General features: G+C 39.9%; 1 protein-coding gene across 1 annotated transcript in view; it reads right to left on the minus strand.

Annotated features, from left to right (window-relative positions):
- pdgfrb (platelet-derived growth factor receptor, beta polypeptide) overlaps positions 1-16,199 on the minus strand; it is a 33,976-nt gene extending 17,777 nt beyond the window's left edge. Inside the window, exons 1-2 of the mRNA XM_008420170.3 lie at positions 15,564-16,199; positions 106-180 (exon numbers count right to left, since the gene is read on the minus strand). Of these exons, the coding sequence (XP_008418392.1) occupies positions 106-154 (49 nt within the window). The 5' untranslated portion in view covers positions 155-180; positions 15,564-16,199. The remainder of the gene's footprint in view (positions 1-105; positions 181-15,563) is intronic.
- Between the last annotated feature and the right edge of the window lie 4,603 nt (positions 16,200-20,802).

Below are 20,802 nucleotides of genomic sequence, written 5' to 3' on the forward strand. Positions count from 1 at the left end.
TTTCTGTTTTTCACATCCCATTCATCATTTCTGGAAGAAAAAAAAACATCTGAAAAATCTTCTTGTGCATTTTCAATTGTTTGTCAAGTGAAACTGAAGACCAACCTGTTAAAGTGACCATCAGGTGGAGCACAGATGCTGTCAGCCTCCTCATTGTGGCTGCCTCGTGACCCCACTATTCTGCAAAAAGAAAGATGGCGCAGTCATAAAGCGAGTCTTTATGATTCATGCCGCACAAAGGATTGTATACAAGAAAAAACATCAATGTACATGATTTTAAAATGTGCAAAAGTAAAGCACAAAATTAACAAAATATAAGTCAAAAATTGTCTTAGTAAAAAAAAAGCAAAAAAACTTATGAAGTAATTAATGGAGCAGCTTGCATAACTTGAATAAATATAAAGTTACTAAGCTCAATATGCAAAGTGACATTGGAAAAATACCATAGTATCAATTGTTAAAAAGCAGCTAAAACTGGACTCGTATGCCTTCTTTTTTTGGTTTGGTCAAGCAACCTAACTACTCAGTTTTGAATAAGCTGAAATCTTCCAACAGTGTCTTTTTTAATATATAGGGAGAGAGAGTTGTAAAGAAATCATTACCATTTACCGTTTACAAGGCGTTTTGAGACAAGAGCTTGGATCAGATTTTCTGCATTTGTTGCCATTAAAAACTGAATTTAGTGACGCCATGTAACTTAGATGCAACAAATGTTTTTGACAGCTTTTTAAGGTGAACATTTTAGGGTTAAATGTGATTCCTTTGCCACCCTCAGACAAATTATCTAAGACTTTACCCAGTAATCTCATCCACTTTTTTCCATCCCTGCGTCTCTTTTCAACTTCTTCTGTTTGTTTATCACAAAAGAAAAACATGTGGAAAAAGATCTAGATGTTCTAGATGTCCAAACTGTTCACCTGACATGTTTACAGTCATTTTACCCCAAAAGCTTTTGTGTATTTATATTACGTTATTGTACATGTTCTAGAATTGGTGAATGACTGGTTGCAGTGTGAAGTGTTTTGGGATCCTCTGGATTTAATATTGTGCTATACAAGTACAAAGTAAAAGAGCAAAGCTGGGCAACTCCAAGGAAGATATTATATTTCTCAGAGGAAGGATCACCAAGGCTGCGTTAAATGTTGCACTTAATTCTTGAATAATAATTAAAAGAACATGTTTTATCTAAAGTTGCTGATTGTTTTCATAAGAGCAGTGGGCCTATTTTGGAACGTAATCAGAATCTTTATCAAAAATCCGTCAAATTGAGCAAAGTAATAGAAAAAAAAAACCCCAGTTTCTGTCACATTAATGATTACACACAGCTTCACAAGCATGACAAAACAACTTTTAAATAATGGCGGCTTGACATATGCTGCTCTAGCTCAAATTAAGTGACAAAATGTTTGTGAGAACACTCTGCTGCTCTTGTAAAGCTTAAAGGCGAAATAAAAAGAAAGTATGTGATCCATCATGAAGCTGTTTTCTTTCTTGGCTCCTGAGCCAGTCTGGAGGTATTTGATGCCTCGCTGCACCAGGACAGAGCGACAATGTGCGTTTCCTTTTGTTCCCGGTTCGCCAACATTCTGCACCCTCACAAACCGGTCAGTGTGTGCGTATGTGCAGCAGGCTAACTGGCAACAATGCTATGTCCAAGTTATTCTGGGGTCATGCTGAGCCATTAATTGGTTTTGGTGCAAACCAAAGTGAAAATGAGGGCATTCACATGTGCGTCTGACAGAAGCGAACTGGCTTGGGATATCGTGTTGTACGCGGATGCAGATGCAGCATCCCAGATGAACTGAAATGACTTATTACTGCTAAGGACCTTGTAACTTCACACAGCTGAGAAGGCCAGAGGATAAGGCGGGTGAGGGTGTGGAGGGGTGGCTTGTTGTTATGTTTGGGATGGGGGTTAAGGCCGGCTGCACGCACACGTCTGGAAACAGTTAAGGATGGATCACAGGCCTGTACGCAAGAGGGTGGGAAAGAAAAAGGGGGCGGAAGAGTGAGCCTTGGGAAGAGCGTTGGTGGAGGAGGAAGAGAAAAAGGGAAAAGAAATTGTGAAATCTTTCAATTTGGTTTTTTTTCCGCTTTATGCTGCACAAAGATTTTACAACCTCTATTTTAAGACTTTGTGCTATTTTCATCCGTTATGTAAAAAACATCATGTTTTGACATTTTCTCAGCTGTTTAATTGATAAGTGTTTCAGGAGTTTTTCATAGCTTTCAGGTATAAAACAGCTGAAATGTCCCTAACAGTTTGGCACACAGAAAAAAGCCTAAAGTCAGTCTGTTACTCAAACCAGATACACGTTTGTCTCCCTACATTAACAGCCTCTGGCACTTCCGTTCCCAAAGCGAAAAGCTCAAAGCTCTTGAGCAGTTCCAAAAAACACGGCTGGTCCATTTCCTCCCCCGCCTCCTGGTTCTAATAAAATGAGGTGAAGGAAAGGCGGATGGATAATGAGCAGAAACGTACAAACTTCTACATTCTCATTGGCACCAAAAAATACTCAACATATGGACATGCATTAGATTGCAACAAGGATGCACTCTTACGCCAAACACGCACACACACACACAGATCTTCCCTCCTTTTTCTGTTTTTGTCGCTGATGTCTGTGTACAGTTCATGTTCCCACAGCATTAATCTAAAACTTTCCCAGGACCGCCGATACACATGGGACTCTGCTGGTGATGACGGCAAGAGTGGAGGGGTCACTTTGTCCCAGGGGGCCCAGCAGCAGCAAGCTGCGAGGGTCCGTGCCGAGAGGAAGCTATTCGTCAGCGCTCAAAATAAAGCCCCTAACCTCACTGTCAGTGACGAGGGCTTTGAACGACAACAGCCAAGCGACGCCAAAGGCATGTGTTGCTTGGCACGGTCAGGGCTAACAAATCATATTAAAAATGGCAACAGTTTGACAAAATAAGCAAAACTCTTATGGTTGGAGTTTTAGAGCTCATGCCTGTACAGCTCCTCAAAGTGTTGACTTTTCTAATTTTGTCACATTCAATCCACAACATTTTTTATTATTATTTTATGTGACAGAGCAACAAAAAGCACCACATAATTCTGATTACGAATTTTTTGCCACAGATTCACAACTGGATTTATGTCTGAACTTTGACTGGGCCATTCTGACACTTGAGCATGATTTGACCTGAACCAGAAGTTACCAAACCTTTTACAATAAAGTTAAAAGATGAATAAACAGTCTCAGATAAGACCAGGTTTGAACATTTTTCAATTTGTTGTATCAGACCATTAAAAGAAATAAGTAAAAAAAAATAAATAAAATAAAATAATATATATATATATATATATATATATATATATATATATATATATATATATATATATATATATATATATATATATATATATATATATTTCCACCAACTGGATAAAATTTGATCGAAAGTCCTCCAGAAATCAGCACAAGCAGGGAGTTGGAGGTTTGACACCAGCTCTGGATCAAAAATCCAATATGGCTGGCTGACAAATAAAACTAAGATATTTTATAATATATTTTTATAAAATTAATGTAATAAAATGGTTTCTGCAGCAGTAAAGAGGCTTTTAGACATGTGAAGGCTCTTATTAAATATTTCACGTTGACAGTTTTACACAACCTTCTTCAGGACACATGCCAAAGTATTTAAAGGGACAAAATGCAAAGAAACATAGTTATCTGCACTGCTAATAATAATTAGCTTGATTATTAAGAATCCAAAAAGGAAACCCCCATGCTTTTTAAACTTGGAATGGAAACATGGTTAGGTTAGATTTGATTTCACTCCAAGATCCAGGATTCTAACGGTAGACAGAAGCCACCAGACGTTTTTCCTTCAACATGCTTTTATCTAAATCAGTTCGTAGCAGCTCTGGTTGTTTGGTGAGGGGTGTTATTCTGCTGGAAGGTGAAAGTCTTAAGTCTTTTTGCAGCCTTTAGCAGTGCTTCCCCAGAGGATTTAAATTGTTTTATCTCCAACAATTTTCCCATCAACTCTGACCAGCTTCCTTATTCCTACTGTAGAAACACCCCAACCACTGTCCACCATGGGGACGGTGCGTTCAGGGTGATGTGTAGTTTTAGCTTTCTTTCACACACAGAGTTTTGAATGAAGGTCAAAGCCTTCAGTTCTGAAGAGATTTGACCAAAGGCCTGTTTGCTGTGGCCCCTACAGAGCTTGTAGTACACTACCGATGGGATGTTTTATCGTTTAAAAAACACGTATCACAATCACTGCACAACTTTGCATGGGTTTGTTTAATAAAATTAATGTAATACAGAGTCAAGATTGAGGCTACAGTGTGACAAAATGTGAACATGTTCAAGGAAAAATAGATACTTTTGCCAAGTGCTGTGCATCTGAGATTAAATAGTGGAGAGAAAAAAATCCATGTTTAGCCTAAATGTGCAGACTTTCGTAGTCTTTCAAAGAACCAGTCAGAGAAGCAATCTTAAAAGATTTTGGAGCTTAATGACTTAAACAGGGGGGGAAATCTGCACAGAAGTCAAGCAGCATGAAATGACTTCTATAAAAAAAATGCTTGAAAGCTGTTTGATCTCTTAACCTCGAGGATGCTTTCTGGCTGAGCCACAACAACAGAGTCATTTACAGTAAGGAATGTCCACAGTGTCCACAAATAAAGCAGGGTCACGTCAAATCATCTTAATATGAGATCTCGTAAAGTATCTTGCAAAGCATGTCTCCAAGCCAGATGTTTATTGTTGTCGTTTAGGTCTTTGGATTGGGCCACCACATTCCCGCTGTAATCGTGGAGGTCTGAGGGAAAACAAACTGTGTTTACTCCAGCGATGGCACAGCAATCACCAGAAGGGACACACTTCTATCCCTCCACATGAATTTTCCCACAGATGCTGGGAACATGGCGGTTTATGGTAAACAAACTCTCTACACTCAAAGTGTCACCAGCTAACGAGAAAAGATCGCTGATGTCGACCTCAGCGGGAGGCCCGGGGCCCACGCTCTGCCTCAGGATGCGGCTAAACCTGCTCCTGGGATTAGACACATATATAGTGAGGCTGCGATGTTTTACTTTAACATCTGGCAGTGATAAAGCGGCGCTCGATAAGGTGGGAACCTTTGTCCAAAGAACATTTGCAGCCAATTGTGTGAATTAGTGCATCCCAAGAGGGGAATGCTTGCACTTGGAAGAAGTGGGGGTCCGGGGTCGGGGGAGGTGGTGTAATCCATAACAAAAGCAAAAGCAAACTCCTCACAGGCTGCAGCTGGAGGGATCTGACTTCCGGCGCTGGGAATTTTCTGGGCCCTGTGTGGGTGTGATGCATCCCTGACACAGCGCACCGTCGAAACCACAAACCAAAAACTTACAGACAAGCAAGGACGCCACAATGAGTGGAAGACCAACAGTGATGAAACTCAAAACGTCTTCACATAGCAAAATGCACCAGAAGAGATCTTGACTCACAACCAGAGGGCCGGAGAAACAAGAAGACCAAAACAAAGCAAAGTGAAGCGTACCATCAAACGCATGAAACGACCAACGACAGAGCACGGCGAGGCAATGAAACAGCAAAAGGAGTACTGCACCCTCCACCAGACTGTGGATAAAAGGAGCGAGGAACCATGCCGACATATGGAATAATCTTTATGGGAAATAAAAAAATCAGAGCAGAAAAAGTGCACACAGAGTCTGAGATCACAGACACTAATGTTTACCCTGCTTAAGTGAGCAGAAAGCTGAGATCTGCAAAACAAACATGTCCAATTTAGCGGCTCATGCCTTTCCAAGAAAAACAATTAAACCTCGTGGAATCTGACACTGCTTTATCAGAGACATTGATAATATCTGGACATATTTACATGTATAAGTACATGGGACATACATCTATAAAGGCTAATAAAGATAAAACATTGTAACTAATTCATGGGTATCTAGTATTTTGAGAGAGCCCAGAGGCTGTGTGGGAAAAAAAAATCCACCAAGAGTCTTTGTTAAAACAAATTTCTTTTTTTATCTCTCCTCCTGGACTGACTCTCCTCCCCCCAGAGGAAAACCTTTTGGTCCTTCAGCAGCAGACCCGCAGTGCACTGTTCCCACTCCAACAGGCTGCAGGGTCTGCAAAGTGTAACAGGACTTACACAGATTTACATTAACTTCACTGCAATAAATAATAAAACTCTGCAAGCCTGAGAACAACTAAACTATGCTGCAAACAAACTGTCCGATTAAGTGACATATAAGCAGTAGAAAACCTTTCAGGCAGCAGCTGAAAGAAAACAATGGAACGTCCTTTTCCCAAACAAAAGTTATTTGCTTCAGCCGTTTTTGTGGAAAGAACTGGTGATTAAAGCACACTGTATTTGTATATTGAGTATTTGAAGCAGGTAATTCAAGCTCCAGATTCTTCCCATAAAGATCCTAATCAAAGGCAAGAATATTAAAACAACATTGTCCTTTTAGTTGTAATACCTTAATTCATTTTCCCTGGTAGGTTTTTTTTCCCTTTTTTAAAAAAAAAAAGGTCTAAAAAGTCTTTCACAAACTTATAAGAAACCAACCTTTTATTACACATTTTAGTAACAGACTCGCACAATTAAATGTATATATAATGTGTTTTAATAAAGAAATGTCCCATTTATCAGCATTAAGTACCTACAAAAAGCCACAAAATAAATGTTGTTTTTTTCTCAGCAGTGGTAGATTCTTAGAATAACACAATGCTGAGTACTAGCATTTTACTTTTTGACATTGATTAAACTGTATATTAGTTCATTAATCAATTATTTTTCCCAGAGTTTTTGTTTACCAACAAAACTGTGAAAGGTCGTTTACATAATGACATTTATTTGTCTCTAAATGAGATGCTTGTGTTCGATCAAATGAGCTTCCAAGCCTGACTTTCTATGTTTTTGTTTAGGCTATATTTGGATAGTCCGATTTTAGTGGACATGACTTCCTGTCCTAAATAAAGTCAAGGACAGACCAACTTTAACTACCCATTAAAAGGAAGGTTTGTGATAGTCCAGTATTTATAGGGATTAATCTAAACTCTCCCATATCTACCATCAGAGTAATAATTGCAAGGTTTACAACAAGTGAAGCTGTCCTGAGCGAGGCTTTAGCAGGAGGTTTACCCTCATGCTGTGAGACATAGTCCATTTATCTTAAGGTTGTTGCACATGTCCTCACAGGAGTGTCAATAATTGTGGAGGTGATTGCTGATACATGGTGCATATGAATGACAGGTTTGTTTTCATTACAATACAAGAGTTTAGTGTTTATAAAATGTGATCCAGTAAACTCAATTTGTGTGCAGGCGTAAGTAAGTAATTGGAACAGTGTGACATGTTAGTGATGTTATTTTTTTCAGTAGTTTCTTGGTAATGATTTGATCATTTTGAGGAGAACCCAAAGGGAAACGGAGCATTAGGCTCAAATAAGTGATGGAGCAGTCCAAGACTGGAACTAGGAACACACGAAAGAGCATGATTAGAATCAGGGGTTGATGTGAGAATCATGACTCAGGTGGGGCATATATTCACATACGTGGCTAAAACAACAGCTGGAACTAATTATAGAGAAGGGAAGAGACAGATGACATAATGCTGAGTCCCAGTTAGAACTCAGAGCCAGGTTTGACGTCACAACCGAAGCGTTTTAATAAAAATTTTTTAAAAATCAGAATTTCGACATGTCGACATCCTTTTACGGTATTCGCATTACCTCTAACAAACATCATTTTAAGGTTTCTTTTCCTTGAGCAAACACCACTTTTAATTTGATTAGTTTATAGTTGACGGCGCTACATGTAACATTCATTTTAGAAGCACTCTTAGGTGTGTGTCTTGTAAAATAATCATGTTTTCACCAAGAGCGACCAAACTGAAACACAAAGTCAGCCTTACGAGCCGTAATTGTGGGTAGTTGGAGTTGCTCCCAGTCTCCCAGTGGGAAATATGACTTTGAAGGATGATTCAGTTGTTTTTTCCAACTGGGAAGTCGGACTTTTCCAGTGCGCAGTACCACTTAAATGCAGCATAATAGCCAAAGATAATGAGGAAATAATCGAGATACAAACACGGATAAAACCCAAACTGTGACACCTTCCAGCTCTTGTTTTTGTGCAGTTTCAGTTTTATGTTCAGCTAGTACTGACTCGACTTCCTGAATAATTTTGCATTCTGCACCTACTGTTTGTATTCACACCAGATCACACACCCACGTTTGATTTGTTATTTAAATCAGTCTTTATTTTCCTACAGTTTCTTTGGTGCCAGTGTGTCGTCAGAGGTCACTGTGTGAGCATCTGCCGAGTTCAGCCACCGTCATAGGAGAGCTGATGTCAGGAAACAAGCTGTTACCTTCTCAGTCCTGCAGCAGGTCCCCACGTCACAAAATGCCAGAAATAGGTAAAGGGAGGTGGATAGATGCTATAGTGAGAAATTTCAAATCGAGAATCACATCCTCATTGGGTTTTGCACAAAACATCTTTATTAACACAGAGTGATTTTGGGATCATCATGCTAATATTTTTATATTTCTCAAACTTTAGAACATTTTGTCACATTAATACCACAAACTGTGAGGTATTATACTGGAATTTCAGCAGCAACAACAAAACAAATTACTATAATTGTGAATAATCAGGTGGGATATTGTGTCGACAGGAATTGTGAGCTGCACAAATGTGGACTCTATGGAAGGGTGACAAGACAAAAGTTGTCACTGAAAGAAAGCTACTAGTTGTTTGCATATTGCCAGAAGTCATGCAGAAGTCACAGCAAACAAAGAAGTGACTTTGGTCAGATGAGAACAAAGCTCACATAAAATGTTACGTGTGGTTGAAAAAAAAAACAAATACTCTACACATGACACTTCTGTGGTGAAATATGGTGGTGGCAACATCATGCTGTGGGGATGCTTTTCTTCAGAAGGGACAGAGAAGTTGGTCAAAACAGGCGGGAAGATGGATGGAGGTAAACATGCAAGACAATCTTGGGGAAACAAACAAACAAACAAACTGTCAGAGGCCAAAAAGGCTTGGAAATGTGGTTCACCTTCCTGCAGGACATAAATCCTAAACATTAGTCAGAACTGCAATAAGGGTTTAGATTGAAGTATTTTCAAACTGTAAAAGAGCTCATTGAAAGTCTCACATCTAAATCTAATTCAGAATCTGTGGCAAGAATTAAAAATTGATGTACACGTTACTTGAGGTAAGTTAGTACAGACATAAAATAAAACACTTGCAGATGTTGCTGCAGCAAAACATGGTTTCTACAAAGTATCTAGTTAGGGGAGCTGAATGGAAATGCGCACCACACTTTTCAGTTTTATTTGGAAAAAATATTGAAAACCAGCTGTTATTTTCCTTCCACTGCACTGTTAAGTGCTACTTTGTTTTGGTCCATCACATAAAGCTCCCAGTAAAACACACTGTGGGTACAACATGAGAAAACATGATATTTTACCAGACACTGATTTGACCATTGATATATTACCTCAGTTTAAAATTGGTTTATTTTCATTTGGATAAAAAATATAAGATTATTTTTCCTTTTTTGGTTCAGCTCTGTTTCTAGCCTCCAGTGTTGCTTCAGAGAGATAAGTGCCTGCAGCAACAGCCACGTTCAACTGTATGGTGAAAACAATGTGTTTTCCACAATCTGATGCTGGGTAGGTAGTGTTTCTGGTAAAAACATTTGCTTGCTGTGGTCAAAAACATGCAAATATAGTAATGATGCATGAAAACCATAAACAAAAGGGAAACCAGAATAACAAAATCTTGGCTTTACTGCACAGTACAGGCCAAAAGAAATGAAGAGACAGGTGTTAACGCTCCTTGGGTTCAATCCAAGACAAAACAGCATAGCCGTTTTTCTTTCACAGAGTACAGTCATGTAGTTGCTTTTCCATCCTTTTAGAATCAAAACACACAAGTTGTGCCCCAAAAGTCTGCCCCTTTGGAGCATTTTCTGCCAAGTTTCGAATATTTTTGGGATGGAATGAGGCCAAAGAGGGGTCTCCGTTTGTTTTGACAGTATCAGTCTGACGGAAATAGTTGGTTGGAGATTTGTGACTGAGTTGCACTGACCCCGATTTAGATCCAAGTTACACAGCTGGACATTGAACTCTAAAAGGATCTGTTCGTGGCAAAAGAATTTGCCTGTATGTTGTAACTTAAGTGGCTGATGCTGCAGTGTGGCCCTGTCAGCTTTGCATTATCAGCACTTAAGGAAAAAGATCTACTGTTATTCCATTTTTATAATGCTATTTTCTTTTTGGTTTAGTGTTTGGGTACAGAGCATGTGAGGTCCAATTTCACAGACCAAAGTGACTCTATAGTCATGGCTAAGCAGCACATGTTTAGGAAACTGCTGATTTTGGTTTGCTCCCCTTTCAAACAGAGTTGTAAATGCTGTTTGTAGTGGCAGTGGGGGGATGTTAAGGGCTTTCTGCTGCAGAATGGCAGCTTCAGATGTGGCAGCTCTTAGATATCAGCTTAATGATCTAGATTTGAGTCATTCGGTAACTTACATGAAAGAATAAAGGGATAAAAAAAAAATTAATAAAACCAATTACCTTTTCTATTCATTAAAAGGCGGGCTTTCTACTGGAGTGGAATTGAGGTATTTTTAGTGGTCAATTTAAAAAAATGTGTTTGTAAGAAATTAAATGTTACACACCAGACTGGAGTATGGATTTTTTGGCATAAAAGCTACAAACTCCTTCCCAGTTTTTAGTTTTTTATTGATCATATCCAGACAACAAGACCCCTAAACGTCATGAGAAGTGAAGTCCCCTTACTCCACTTGCAGTCACCCTGTACCCACACCCACCAAAGAAACAGAAACAGCTGAATACAATTAGAAATGACTGGTTTTACGTTCCACTTAGATACTCTAACAGAGAGAACTGGTTCAAAAGAAAAATTAAATCTATTAAATAGGTAGTGCAGTTTATGTAATTGTGGTAAAAAGCTGAAGTTTGTGATTTTCTATTGTATTTCTTAGTAAGTATGGAGGTAAAACAACTCAGCAAAACCCAATCTGTGCTTTATGCTGTTCAGAACGTGCTCGTCTTATAAAAGCAGTGCGTTGTTTTTCTTTGTCCTCTTTCCCCGTCGCTCTGTATCAACAACTCCAATATGTTTTTGTTGGCCAGAAAATCCCCAAAGAGATTTCAGAGAAAGAAAAGAATCTGACGGACAACAATACTTCCTGTCTCGTTCTTCATGTACTGGATTTAGAAGAAAGCTTGATGTTTGCATCAAACTACACAAGGTTGGCAATTTCTTCTCAAATACCAGTAAGAGGAAACAGCTGTTTTCTTCAGAAAACTTGCTTATGATTTTTTCTTTAGATTTTTTCTCATCAAAATCAGAGCAAAGCTGATTTCTGTCTTGTGCATCTCTGACTGCCACAGATGGGTTTTTATTATGGTGGAGACTCACATCTACTCATATACATAACATACTAACCTATGCATGTGAATCTGAATGTTTACTAAAAAAAAGAGGCCTTACACCAATGTTTTATTTTTAAATAGAATGATCAAAAGTTCTCCAGATTTCAAAGTTAAATGCAGTCACTCATGCTAAGAAAATATGTTGCATTATTCAAACTTTCATTATAATTTAAAACAATTATTTCACTAACAAGGACCACGCCACAAAGAGTTAAAATGAAGGAAGGGCCTAAAGGGATACATGGATGGGATGAGTCATTAGGGGAGATGTGTGAATGGAGCCTTGGGAGCAGGAGTTAATGGGAGGAGAGAACATGGTGAGGATGAAGGTGAGGGGAAGAAGAGGGGGAAGAGTGGAAGAGGAGGGGACAAAGGGAAGGAGAGAGAGGGGATGCTGAGGCGAGGGAGAGGGAGGGCGGGTTTCAAAAGTATGCAACAGACGTGGACCATCGGGTGAATTGAGTTTATATAGACGGCTGTGTAATTAAAGGAGTAGTTGAGGCGTGGTCCTTCTCCCCAATCAGAGGTAGCATATTAACTCCATTTTATTAGCAGACTTTTCTCTTTTTTACCTTTAGTAATGGTGTGTCACAACATTTTGAGCTCAAAAATGCTGTGCCTTACAGTGAGTCTGATATTTTTTGGTTCCTGCTGAAATGTCACACGCTCAGGAAGAATCCGTGATTCTATAAGCAATTTTAAAACAAGCAAAGTTGCAGTTTAAAATGCTGTCTGGGACAAAGATCTCAGTTTTTCGTGCACATTGTTTGCTCTCAAAAAACAAGTATGAAGCCCTAGAATATCATCCCAACTGTGAAGTACGGGATGGTAGTGTCATGTTGCGTGCACAAAGTTGCATGCTGTGTGGGAATCTCACTGTAGGAGGAATTGCTACGCTGCACAAGATAGGTGGCATTCTGAGGAAGAAATGTGGAGCTACTGAAGCAATATCTGAAGATATGAAGCAGAACGCTAAAGCTTAGACACAAATGGATCTTTTGCATGGACAGTGACCACAAACCAAGGGGTCACCGGCAGGTCGTCTTTGAAGGCCATCAGCTCCAAAAACGGATTAATTCAAACCCATCTGACATTTGTGGACAAATGTTCCTAATAATTCTGGGCTTCGCCAAAGATAAATGATGTCTAAAACAGGAAACGTGTTTCTGACTTCTTGTCAGGCAGTAAGAAAAAGTTGCATCATTTCATACATTGTAAGTAAACATTTGTTCAAAGGATTTTGTGTCTATTTCTACTGAAGCAGCAGTGTCATAGCAAAAGAAGGGAAAAGAAGATGTAGTGAAATAAAGGCTTCCTCAAAGACTGAACTTCCTGACTGAAGATGAAATGCAGCTGCCTGTCAGCTCCCCCTGAGTTAGTGAGGCGGAGGGGGGGGGGGGAGCCAGATGGACAGGCGGCAGTACAAGATTGCTGCAATCCAAAGCTCTCTTCATTACACTTATCCACGTTTATCGTTTGATAGGGTCACAGAGACCCAACTGCTCAGCTGAAAAATATGAAAGTTGAATCACAGCCTCTGTCATGCAACTGACCACAAGGCTATGAGTCACAGCAAACGTACACTCATTAATCAATGCATTGATAAGCATGTGATAAGATGTCAGCTGTAAAAATGTTTCCAAACTCAATATTTCATCCAGATATGAAAAGCATGACAGTGGTTTTCATATCCCGGCTGTTCAGCAGCTGTGTGCTCGACTCTCTAAATCACTGCAGGACAGAACGGGATCGGTATGTTTTAAACACTCTATGCGGCGCTCGAACCTTTACATGTCGACGCTGCGGAACACATGTGAGCCCTAAGAGAGCGCGGACATGTTTTCTGTATGGTCCTAATGCGAAGCACATTTTCTTACTGCGGATGGCATGCAGAAAGCCAGGAGAGTCAGGAAACAGCTGATGACTAAGGATTAGATCCAGGCCAAGGGGAGGAATGGGGTGGACTGTGCTGTGCATCATCAGGGCCAGCAGAGGAGCTGTGCTTGCATACCAGCGACTTGACGCACTGGACGGAAAATCCCCGCTGTTCATGAGAGATGTATAACTTTACAACATTGTTTTAAAAACCTGATATGAAGATGTGCCAGAGGAATAAGTTGTTCTGACGTGCATTACAGTCTCGTTAACCTACTACATGAATGCTGTTTCCCAAAGGTTTCTCTATAGAACAGATTTGGACAGCAGACTGGGACAGCTACACAGTCTGACTACGTTTAAAAACTCCTTCAAATAACAGGTGGGGCGAGCTCTGTGAAAACACACGCTTAATTAAAGCCACTCAGTTCAAAAAGTACACTAACCTGTTTCCAGAGGATGGATGCGCTGTTAGTCAGACCGACAAGGTCAGGTGCAAAACACATGGCGTTCAAATGGAAAAGACACGAAGGAAACACATGTCTTGGCCGTTAAACCGCTAGCATCACCATAATGTCCCGCTGAGCTACAGACTCAGTTCCAGGATCAAGGGTACACTTCATTTAGACATGAATCAATGGTAAGTCAATACCCCAGACTTAGTCCTACATCTAGCACCTTTTGTTTTGACCACATTTAGGCAGAACTGGTTTGGGCCAACGATTTAATTAATTGACTTCACACAATTAACCAAACATTTAAAAGGATAAACAAAAGTTTGTAAAGCATACAGAAATGTCAGAAAGCAGTGGCTTTGTCTTTTTATTCAAGAGATAAAGATGAATAATGGTTAAAAGGATGCCATATTTACACATTTGTACAGTAAGGTCTGTTGCGGAAGTTCTTGCCCTTAACTCCGTGACCCTTTCAAACACGTCTGAATCCAGCCTCAACCCAATTGACAAACATTATCATCTTGTTTTTATTCAATCTGGTTGTTGTGTGACTTTTTTTTTAACGTGAATTAGCATTTCCAACAGAACTGTTCACTTTAACACACCAGCAGCGCATTAGAATCTCTGAATAATCTCACTGAATCACCCTTGTAGCACCGAGATGACACAGCACCGAGAGGACGTCTCTCAGACAAGAAACGTGGATTCATTTGCATTCACTGAAAAGGACTCTGGCAGCTAAAACAATAAATGTCTACAAAACCCGTGACGGCGACACTTAAAAGACTTCATTATGCTTTTGACTGTGTGCTTTTGAAACTAATAATAAAGAATTTGATTGAGAAGCTGGAAAAGTTTTAAAGTTCTGACAAAATGAACAACAGATCTTGAGCCTTGACATCAGTGGACACATCAGACTTAGAAGTATTTTGAGTCAGAAAAAGCTCAAAGGGAACTCATTCCTGGCAGTAAAACTCGTCTCCTCAGATAAACGGCAAGAGATTGTCAAACAGATTGCCTGCTGACCCGCTCATTGGTTCACTGGAGATCTTAAAGCAAGGGTGAAGCTGTGTTCAATTAAAGCTCGGTATGTCTCATCACTGCAAAAAGGAATGCATTTGTAGTTAAAGAGGATGCTGGAGACAGTGACGGACGCTGGGTCAAATTTCGATGCACAGCCAGGAGGTATGCAGAGAACATCGATTCTCTCAGCTCAGTTCAGCGGGAAGCATTGTTGGTTCACTTCGGGTGACTGAAGAGGGTCGTATAAACAGGCTCTTCAGCAAGTGAAACACAAAGTGGAGGGCATGCAAACAGGTTGTAAAGCCCACAATGTGTGTGTGTGTGTCTGTGTGTGTCACCAGTACGTCTTGTCAAACGTTTCCTCTCAGCGGGAAGATAAACTCTGTTGAAGAATGAAGAGATGTGTGTGTGTGTGTGCGTGCGTGTGCCTGTGTGTGTGTGCAGAGATGCAACCCCATCAACATGTTGATGTTTGAACAGGTTGCTCATATTTTCATGCTTGTGTGTACACACTGAAGCATGCGGGTAACAGACACCCCCTATTAGAGACAGAAAAACATCAGGTGTCACGCAACAAAATGGGTACAGACGTTGTCCTTAGTCCTTTTTAAATCTGATTAAAGAAGTCAAGAAACTCTGGCGTGTGGTCTCTCCATGTCAGACATCTGTGAAATCACATCGGAACAACTTTGTTCTGCCAACATCTGCCCAACTGCCTTGACCAACCAATAAGAAACACATCTTACCTTCAGAGCGCTCCTGCAGACGCGGATGAGTCTCTCCTCTCTGACCCCCCTCCCCAAAACGAAGCTGGCCAGCGAAGGGAAATGAGAGAAGAGTTCTCCAGCTGTAGTCCCTCCAGGGTCCACTGCTTCAAATGTCCGGTTCTCTCAGATGTTCTGAGGTTTCTCTCTGCTGTCCCAGGAGTCCGTTGGGAGGAGGTACCGCTCTGAGAATGGCTGTTTGTTTAGTCAAATCACAGCAACATGGGGGTCTCTCTCTCTCTCCTTCCCTCTCCTCTCTCACTGAACAGTCTAACACTTTGAAAGAGTGGTGTAAGTATGAAAAAAAAGAGAAAAAAGTTCCCACTGGAGACATGCAAGACACACACTCCTTCCCTGACAGCCTCACAGAGAGCAGAGCAGAGGAGTCAGTGGTCCGGCCCTCAGCGAGCAGAGAGAGAGAGAGAGAGAGGTGGGAGGAGAGGAGAGAGAGAAAAGCTAGAGGCAAGTTTCACGAAAATGAAAGAAGAGGCAGACAAAACTTCAAAAACACAGATCAGGTTCTGCTTGTTGTTCTTAGGTAGCAGCTCGGAGGTCCCCCGAGCCAGAGCGATTTGTTTATGAATGGAGAGGCGAGCCTGCTGGAGGTGAACTGAGACAGTCTCTACTGGCAACGGCCGATCTGGACTGCGTCTAACCCTGCCATAAAACAACAAACACAATGAGAAGGAAAGAGGACGAAGAGTGAAAGGTTGGGGCAGAGAAGAAGTGAAAAAAAAAAGAAAAAGTTTTTTGGCAGAGCTCTTGGAAACAAACAGTTGTGTCAGTTTCTCAGGAACAGGAGAGCGTTTATATAAGTACACAGCCAGGATGAGGTGTAGAAGCCAGTAAACAACCTGATTTCAGCTTTTCTTTTTTTTTTTTGGTAATTGTCTTTCATTAATTACATAAACTACCTCAGCACCTTACTCTGTTCTCATCCTTTTTTTTTTCCTCCATACCCTTTCATCCTCTCCTCTCTTGCTCACAACACGTCCTAAATATTGGCTGTCCTCCTAATTTCATCCTTTCCCAGGGCAGGAGGGGCTTGGACCCCACTGTTGATGAAGGCTTTCTTTCCTCTAACAAGCAGGCAGAGTGAGGGGAGGAGGGAACAGGGCTAAATTGGACAGTAACATGTTGTCCTCTAATTGTGAGGGTAAATCTAAAAGCCCTGTTAGATGTAATTAGAGAACTCCGGTTATTTGATAGAAGGGGAGAAACACCACACAGGGCAGATCACCGTCTAATTTTACTCGTGTAATTAACACATCCTGTTAAAACAGCTGCCCTTGAGCTACAGCCAAATTCTGGAATATCTTTGATATTCTAAAGCGTTGAAATAACTAAAAAGATATGTCTGCTTGGAACACATATTTTTTACTTGATGAACTGTATAGACGTGTGGCAAAAATACCTATATTTCCATCTATCCATTGTTATTTATTTTGCATTTACAATTTCAAAGTGAGCTGCAAAAAAAAAAATGCATTTGTTTTTTGAATATTCACATGAGAAATCTATAGGAAGCCTGCAAACAGGACACAGAACTGTCACTTATTTGAATTTCATTATTATATATAATTTTAGCCTGCAGTTACCATGGAGTACAGCTGGGCAAGACACAAAGGGTTCATCTATCGCTCTATATTTGGCCGAAGTGCTGAGTGCGGCCTTTAACAAGCTGGACCTCCAAATATTCTGCCAAAACAATGCTGAGTCTATCTGACTGAGTAATGGGTGTGTCCTCTCACTGTTCAGCCCATCTGACGCTACAAATCAGCTCGAAGGCTGTTTACTGTTTACTTGGTATCTGGTTAAACTTAAGTGTAGGTGATGTTTCTGAGATGCAACAGGGAGGATGAAGGACGAAAGGAGGAAGGAGCTGCTGAGGTCTGAGCCTGGAACAAACCCTCTGACTGATGGAGATAGAGACGACAATGACGGATGGAAAACTGTTTCGTCAGGAGTCCCGTCAATTTTAGCTGATGCTGGTAAAAAAAAAAAAAAAATTAAACAAACAATGACATGGAAATTAAAACCAGAAAATGAGACGTGAGAATTGGACACATTCTGAAAACAAAAATGAAACACAACTTTCTGCATGTGAGTGGCAAAATAAGACTATGACATTAATCCTATTTGTAAGATGTTCAGAAAAGCTTTATAAATAGTTATCTTGACCACAGACTATTGTAGTTCCAGCAGTGTAAAGACTTTGCTTCATGACATTTAGTAAATATTTTTACTGTAGTGTTGGTGTTTAGTTTCTGAAATCTGATCATTACCGTCCTTCTAGTTTAGACATTAGCAGAACTGATATGCATTATTTAACAACTTTTTACTTAAGTTAAAGAAGCAGGTAGTTCAAAAATACTTAATTCCAAGTAGAATACCTTTATATAAATCAGCTTCAGTATGCAGGACTATTACCAGTAATCTGCAAAATCTTCTTCTCCAAGTATTCACATTTAAATATTTTGTTTTATATTATTACTAACACAACAAACATCTGTGGCCAAGAAGATGTTAAGTTTTAAAGATGCTTTTCTTTCATTTTAATGTCCTGCACTTAGTTCAGCTAATGCTCCTGTTTTGTAACCAAACTCTCTGTCAGCTATCAGGCTGTTTGCTTGTCTGCGGTTTGTGTCCTCTGTTTCTGATGCGTTAAGTCTCCACTGGAGGGCGCAGTGGGACAGGAGCTGACCTTATTTCTTCTTCTACACTTCAGTCATTTAAGGTTGCCCTTGAGATGAAGACAAAACTATTCAGTGTGCTTCTGAGTCGCGCATCATTACCTTCTTCCAAGACAATAACCTTTAGATCAAATTTCCAACCTCATCCTTCTCATCCGCCATGAAATCTGTCCCTACAACAATTCCACCACCGAATGGCCACCGCGTGAGAATCCATGGTTTCTCAAACATACATAAAAGAATTAAAACAACACTCCAGGTATGATTTTGATGAGGGAATAACATTTACATTTACATAATCTCCCTATCCCCATTAATTTTTTTATTTTTTTACTTTGACAGTCTGTTTGGCCAGGAATCAAACTGCGAAGAAGACTACAGCATAGCCCAGTGTTTCTCTGTTCCGGTCCTCACTGCCTCTCTGTTGCAGATCACCTGATTCAAACGATTGCATGATCTCTTTTGCATGTCCTCTAGTGCTGCAGAAGCTTGTTAATCACCCACTTATTCAACTCAAGGTGTGCAGCATATGGGAAACACCTAAAACATACAGGGCAGTGGCCCCTCAGAACCAGGTTTTAGAACCACAGGCCTCGCCACATGGTCCCCCTGCTCCACTGAGTCACCCAGCTTCTGTGTGTGTGCAGGGTTCTTAAAGCCTCTACAATACAAAGTGATCAGCATATACTGGAATTAAAATGTGAGCTTTTACGCAAATTTGAACTCTTAAGATACCTGAAATGATCAGACTTTTCTTGTAAAATTTCAAATGTCAAAATGGGTTCGAAGCCTGTAGCCCTAAACTAAAGCTTAAAATCGAATTGCATTCGCAGCTGTCACAGTAGAAACACAATATAAATCTTAGTCCAAAGTCGTTATTGCAAGTATTTCCTCTCCCTGCACTCTGCTCTTCTCAGCACTTTATCTCATGCTGTATTTTACAGCCATATGGTTAACAGAAAACATGTTTGGTCAGACTCCATACAGGACCTTGAAAAGTATTTATACTCAAACATGTTCACATTTTTGTCACATAAACCATACGTTTCAGTTTATGGCTTACATGGAGAACTGCATTTAATTGGGATTATAGAAGGAAGAGGAAAAAAATGTTTTCAGAAATGTTTACCAATAATAATCTGAAAACTGTAGTGGGCATCAGGTTCCGTCCTCCAAAAACTATTTGGCATTGGCAGAAAGGATGGATGTTTTTGAGTGGTGAAACCCACATACACGATGCTGCTTCTCAACCTATGAAAACACTTTTGACACAATATAAAGTAAAACAAACAAACAAAAAAAAGGTTTGCAATGGAATATGATTTATTACCAAGACACATTATTACAACAAAGAAGAAAAATGTCAACCAAGCACAAATTTCCTTAATTTTTTATGTAAAGTATTTTAGGAACTTAGTTGTAACAAACATGATGAAACCACCTCTGTTTGTCAAAACAAACAGAAATCCATAAACTAATTCCACTGTGACAAAGAGTGTTGAAATATCTGGTTTTATACTGTTCCAATCAGTTTGTGGGTTAGAGCACCACTTAGAGGAAGACTATGGAGAATTAAGAGCCAGGACTCTGACGGCAGATCTCTGTCTGACACATGTGAGCTCAGAAGTGAACAGAAGTCTGTCATTAGTTCTCCCTCAGTGAGCTTTAATGAGAAAAAACTATGCTCAACCTACACTGTTTAAACAGAACCTCTATACATGGACCATGGCCGTGAAGTAAACACTAATTTAAGTAAGCAGAGAGTGTTCCTGCAACCCACCTCTGCTCTTCGTTTACAGGAAACAGCAGAAGCCATTTAGGTGGTGTCTGGATATTACCAGCTTGCGATTTAAGTAGCAGTTTCAGGATAGAAAAGCTCAGAATTGATATATACTTCTTAGTGTGCATTAGCATATTCCTTAGTGTATTCTTTGAGAGGTTAAACCACATTCAACTGTTTTCAGGACAGTTGGTTTCTCTGGGCAGCAACCTTTAATGTATTTCCAGCTTCTGATGGTATGTTTTTGATGTTTATATTCCACTTAATGCTTGGGTCAGCAGCATTTCCGCCTCCATTAACATAACTACGGTTCTTGTTAACAGATCGGACATTGATGTTTTCTCCACGAAAATGCCATGAATCTTTTATGAATGTTTGCTCCATTCAAATGTATGTAGGCTCCAAGCATAAACTAGCAAGAAATGATTTCTGTAGAATAGAATGATGTCAGCTGAATGTAGAGAAATGTAAACAAAGCAGCAGGTGATATGCAGTGCATGAAAAAAGTATGTTTGGTCTTGCTAAAAAAAAAGAATTCATCTCAACCTGGTCCTAGCTGTGTGATGCTGACACCCCACCCACGTCACAAAATCCAGCAAATAGTCTGAATGGTTAGTGCTCCGTTTGTGCCGTTAAAATTTTCGTTTGTGCAGCTTTGGTTTCTGAGATATTAAAAGATACAATTTGATGAATTTAATTCAGCAGATGTGCCCTTTATTCATATGCTTAAGTCTTAATGATTCAATAA

Source organism: Poecilia reticulata, chromosome 10 (assembly GCF_904066995.2).
Source record: "Poecilia reticulata chromosome 10, P_reticulata-male-v2, whole genome shotgun sequence".
NCBI lineage: Eukaryota > Metazoa > Chordata > Actinopteri > Cyprinodontiformes > Poeciliidae > Poecilia > Poecilia reticulata.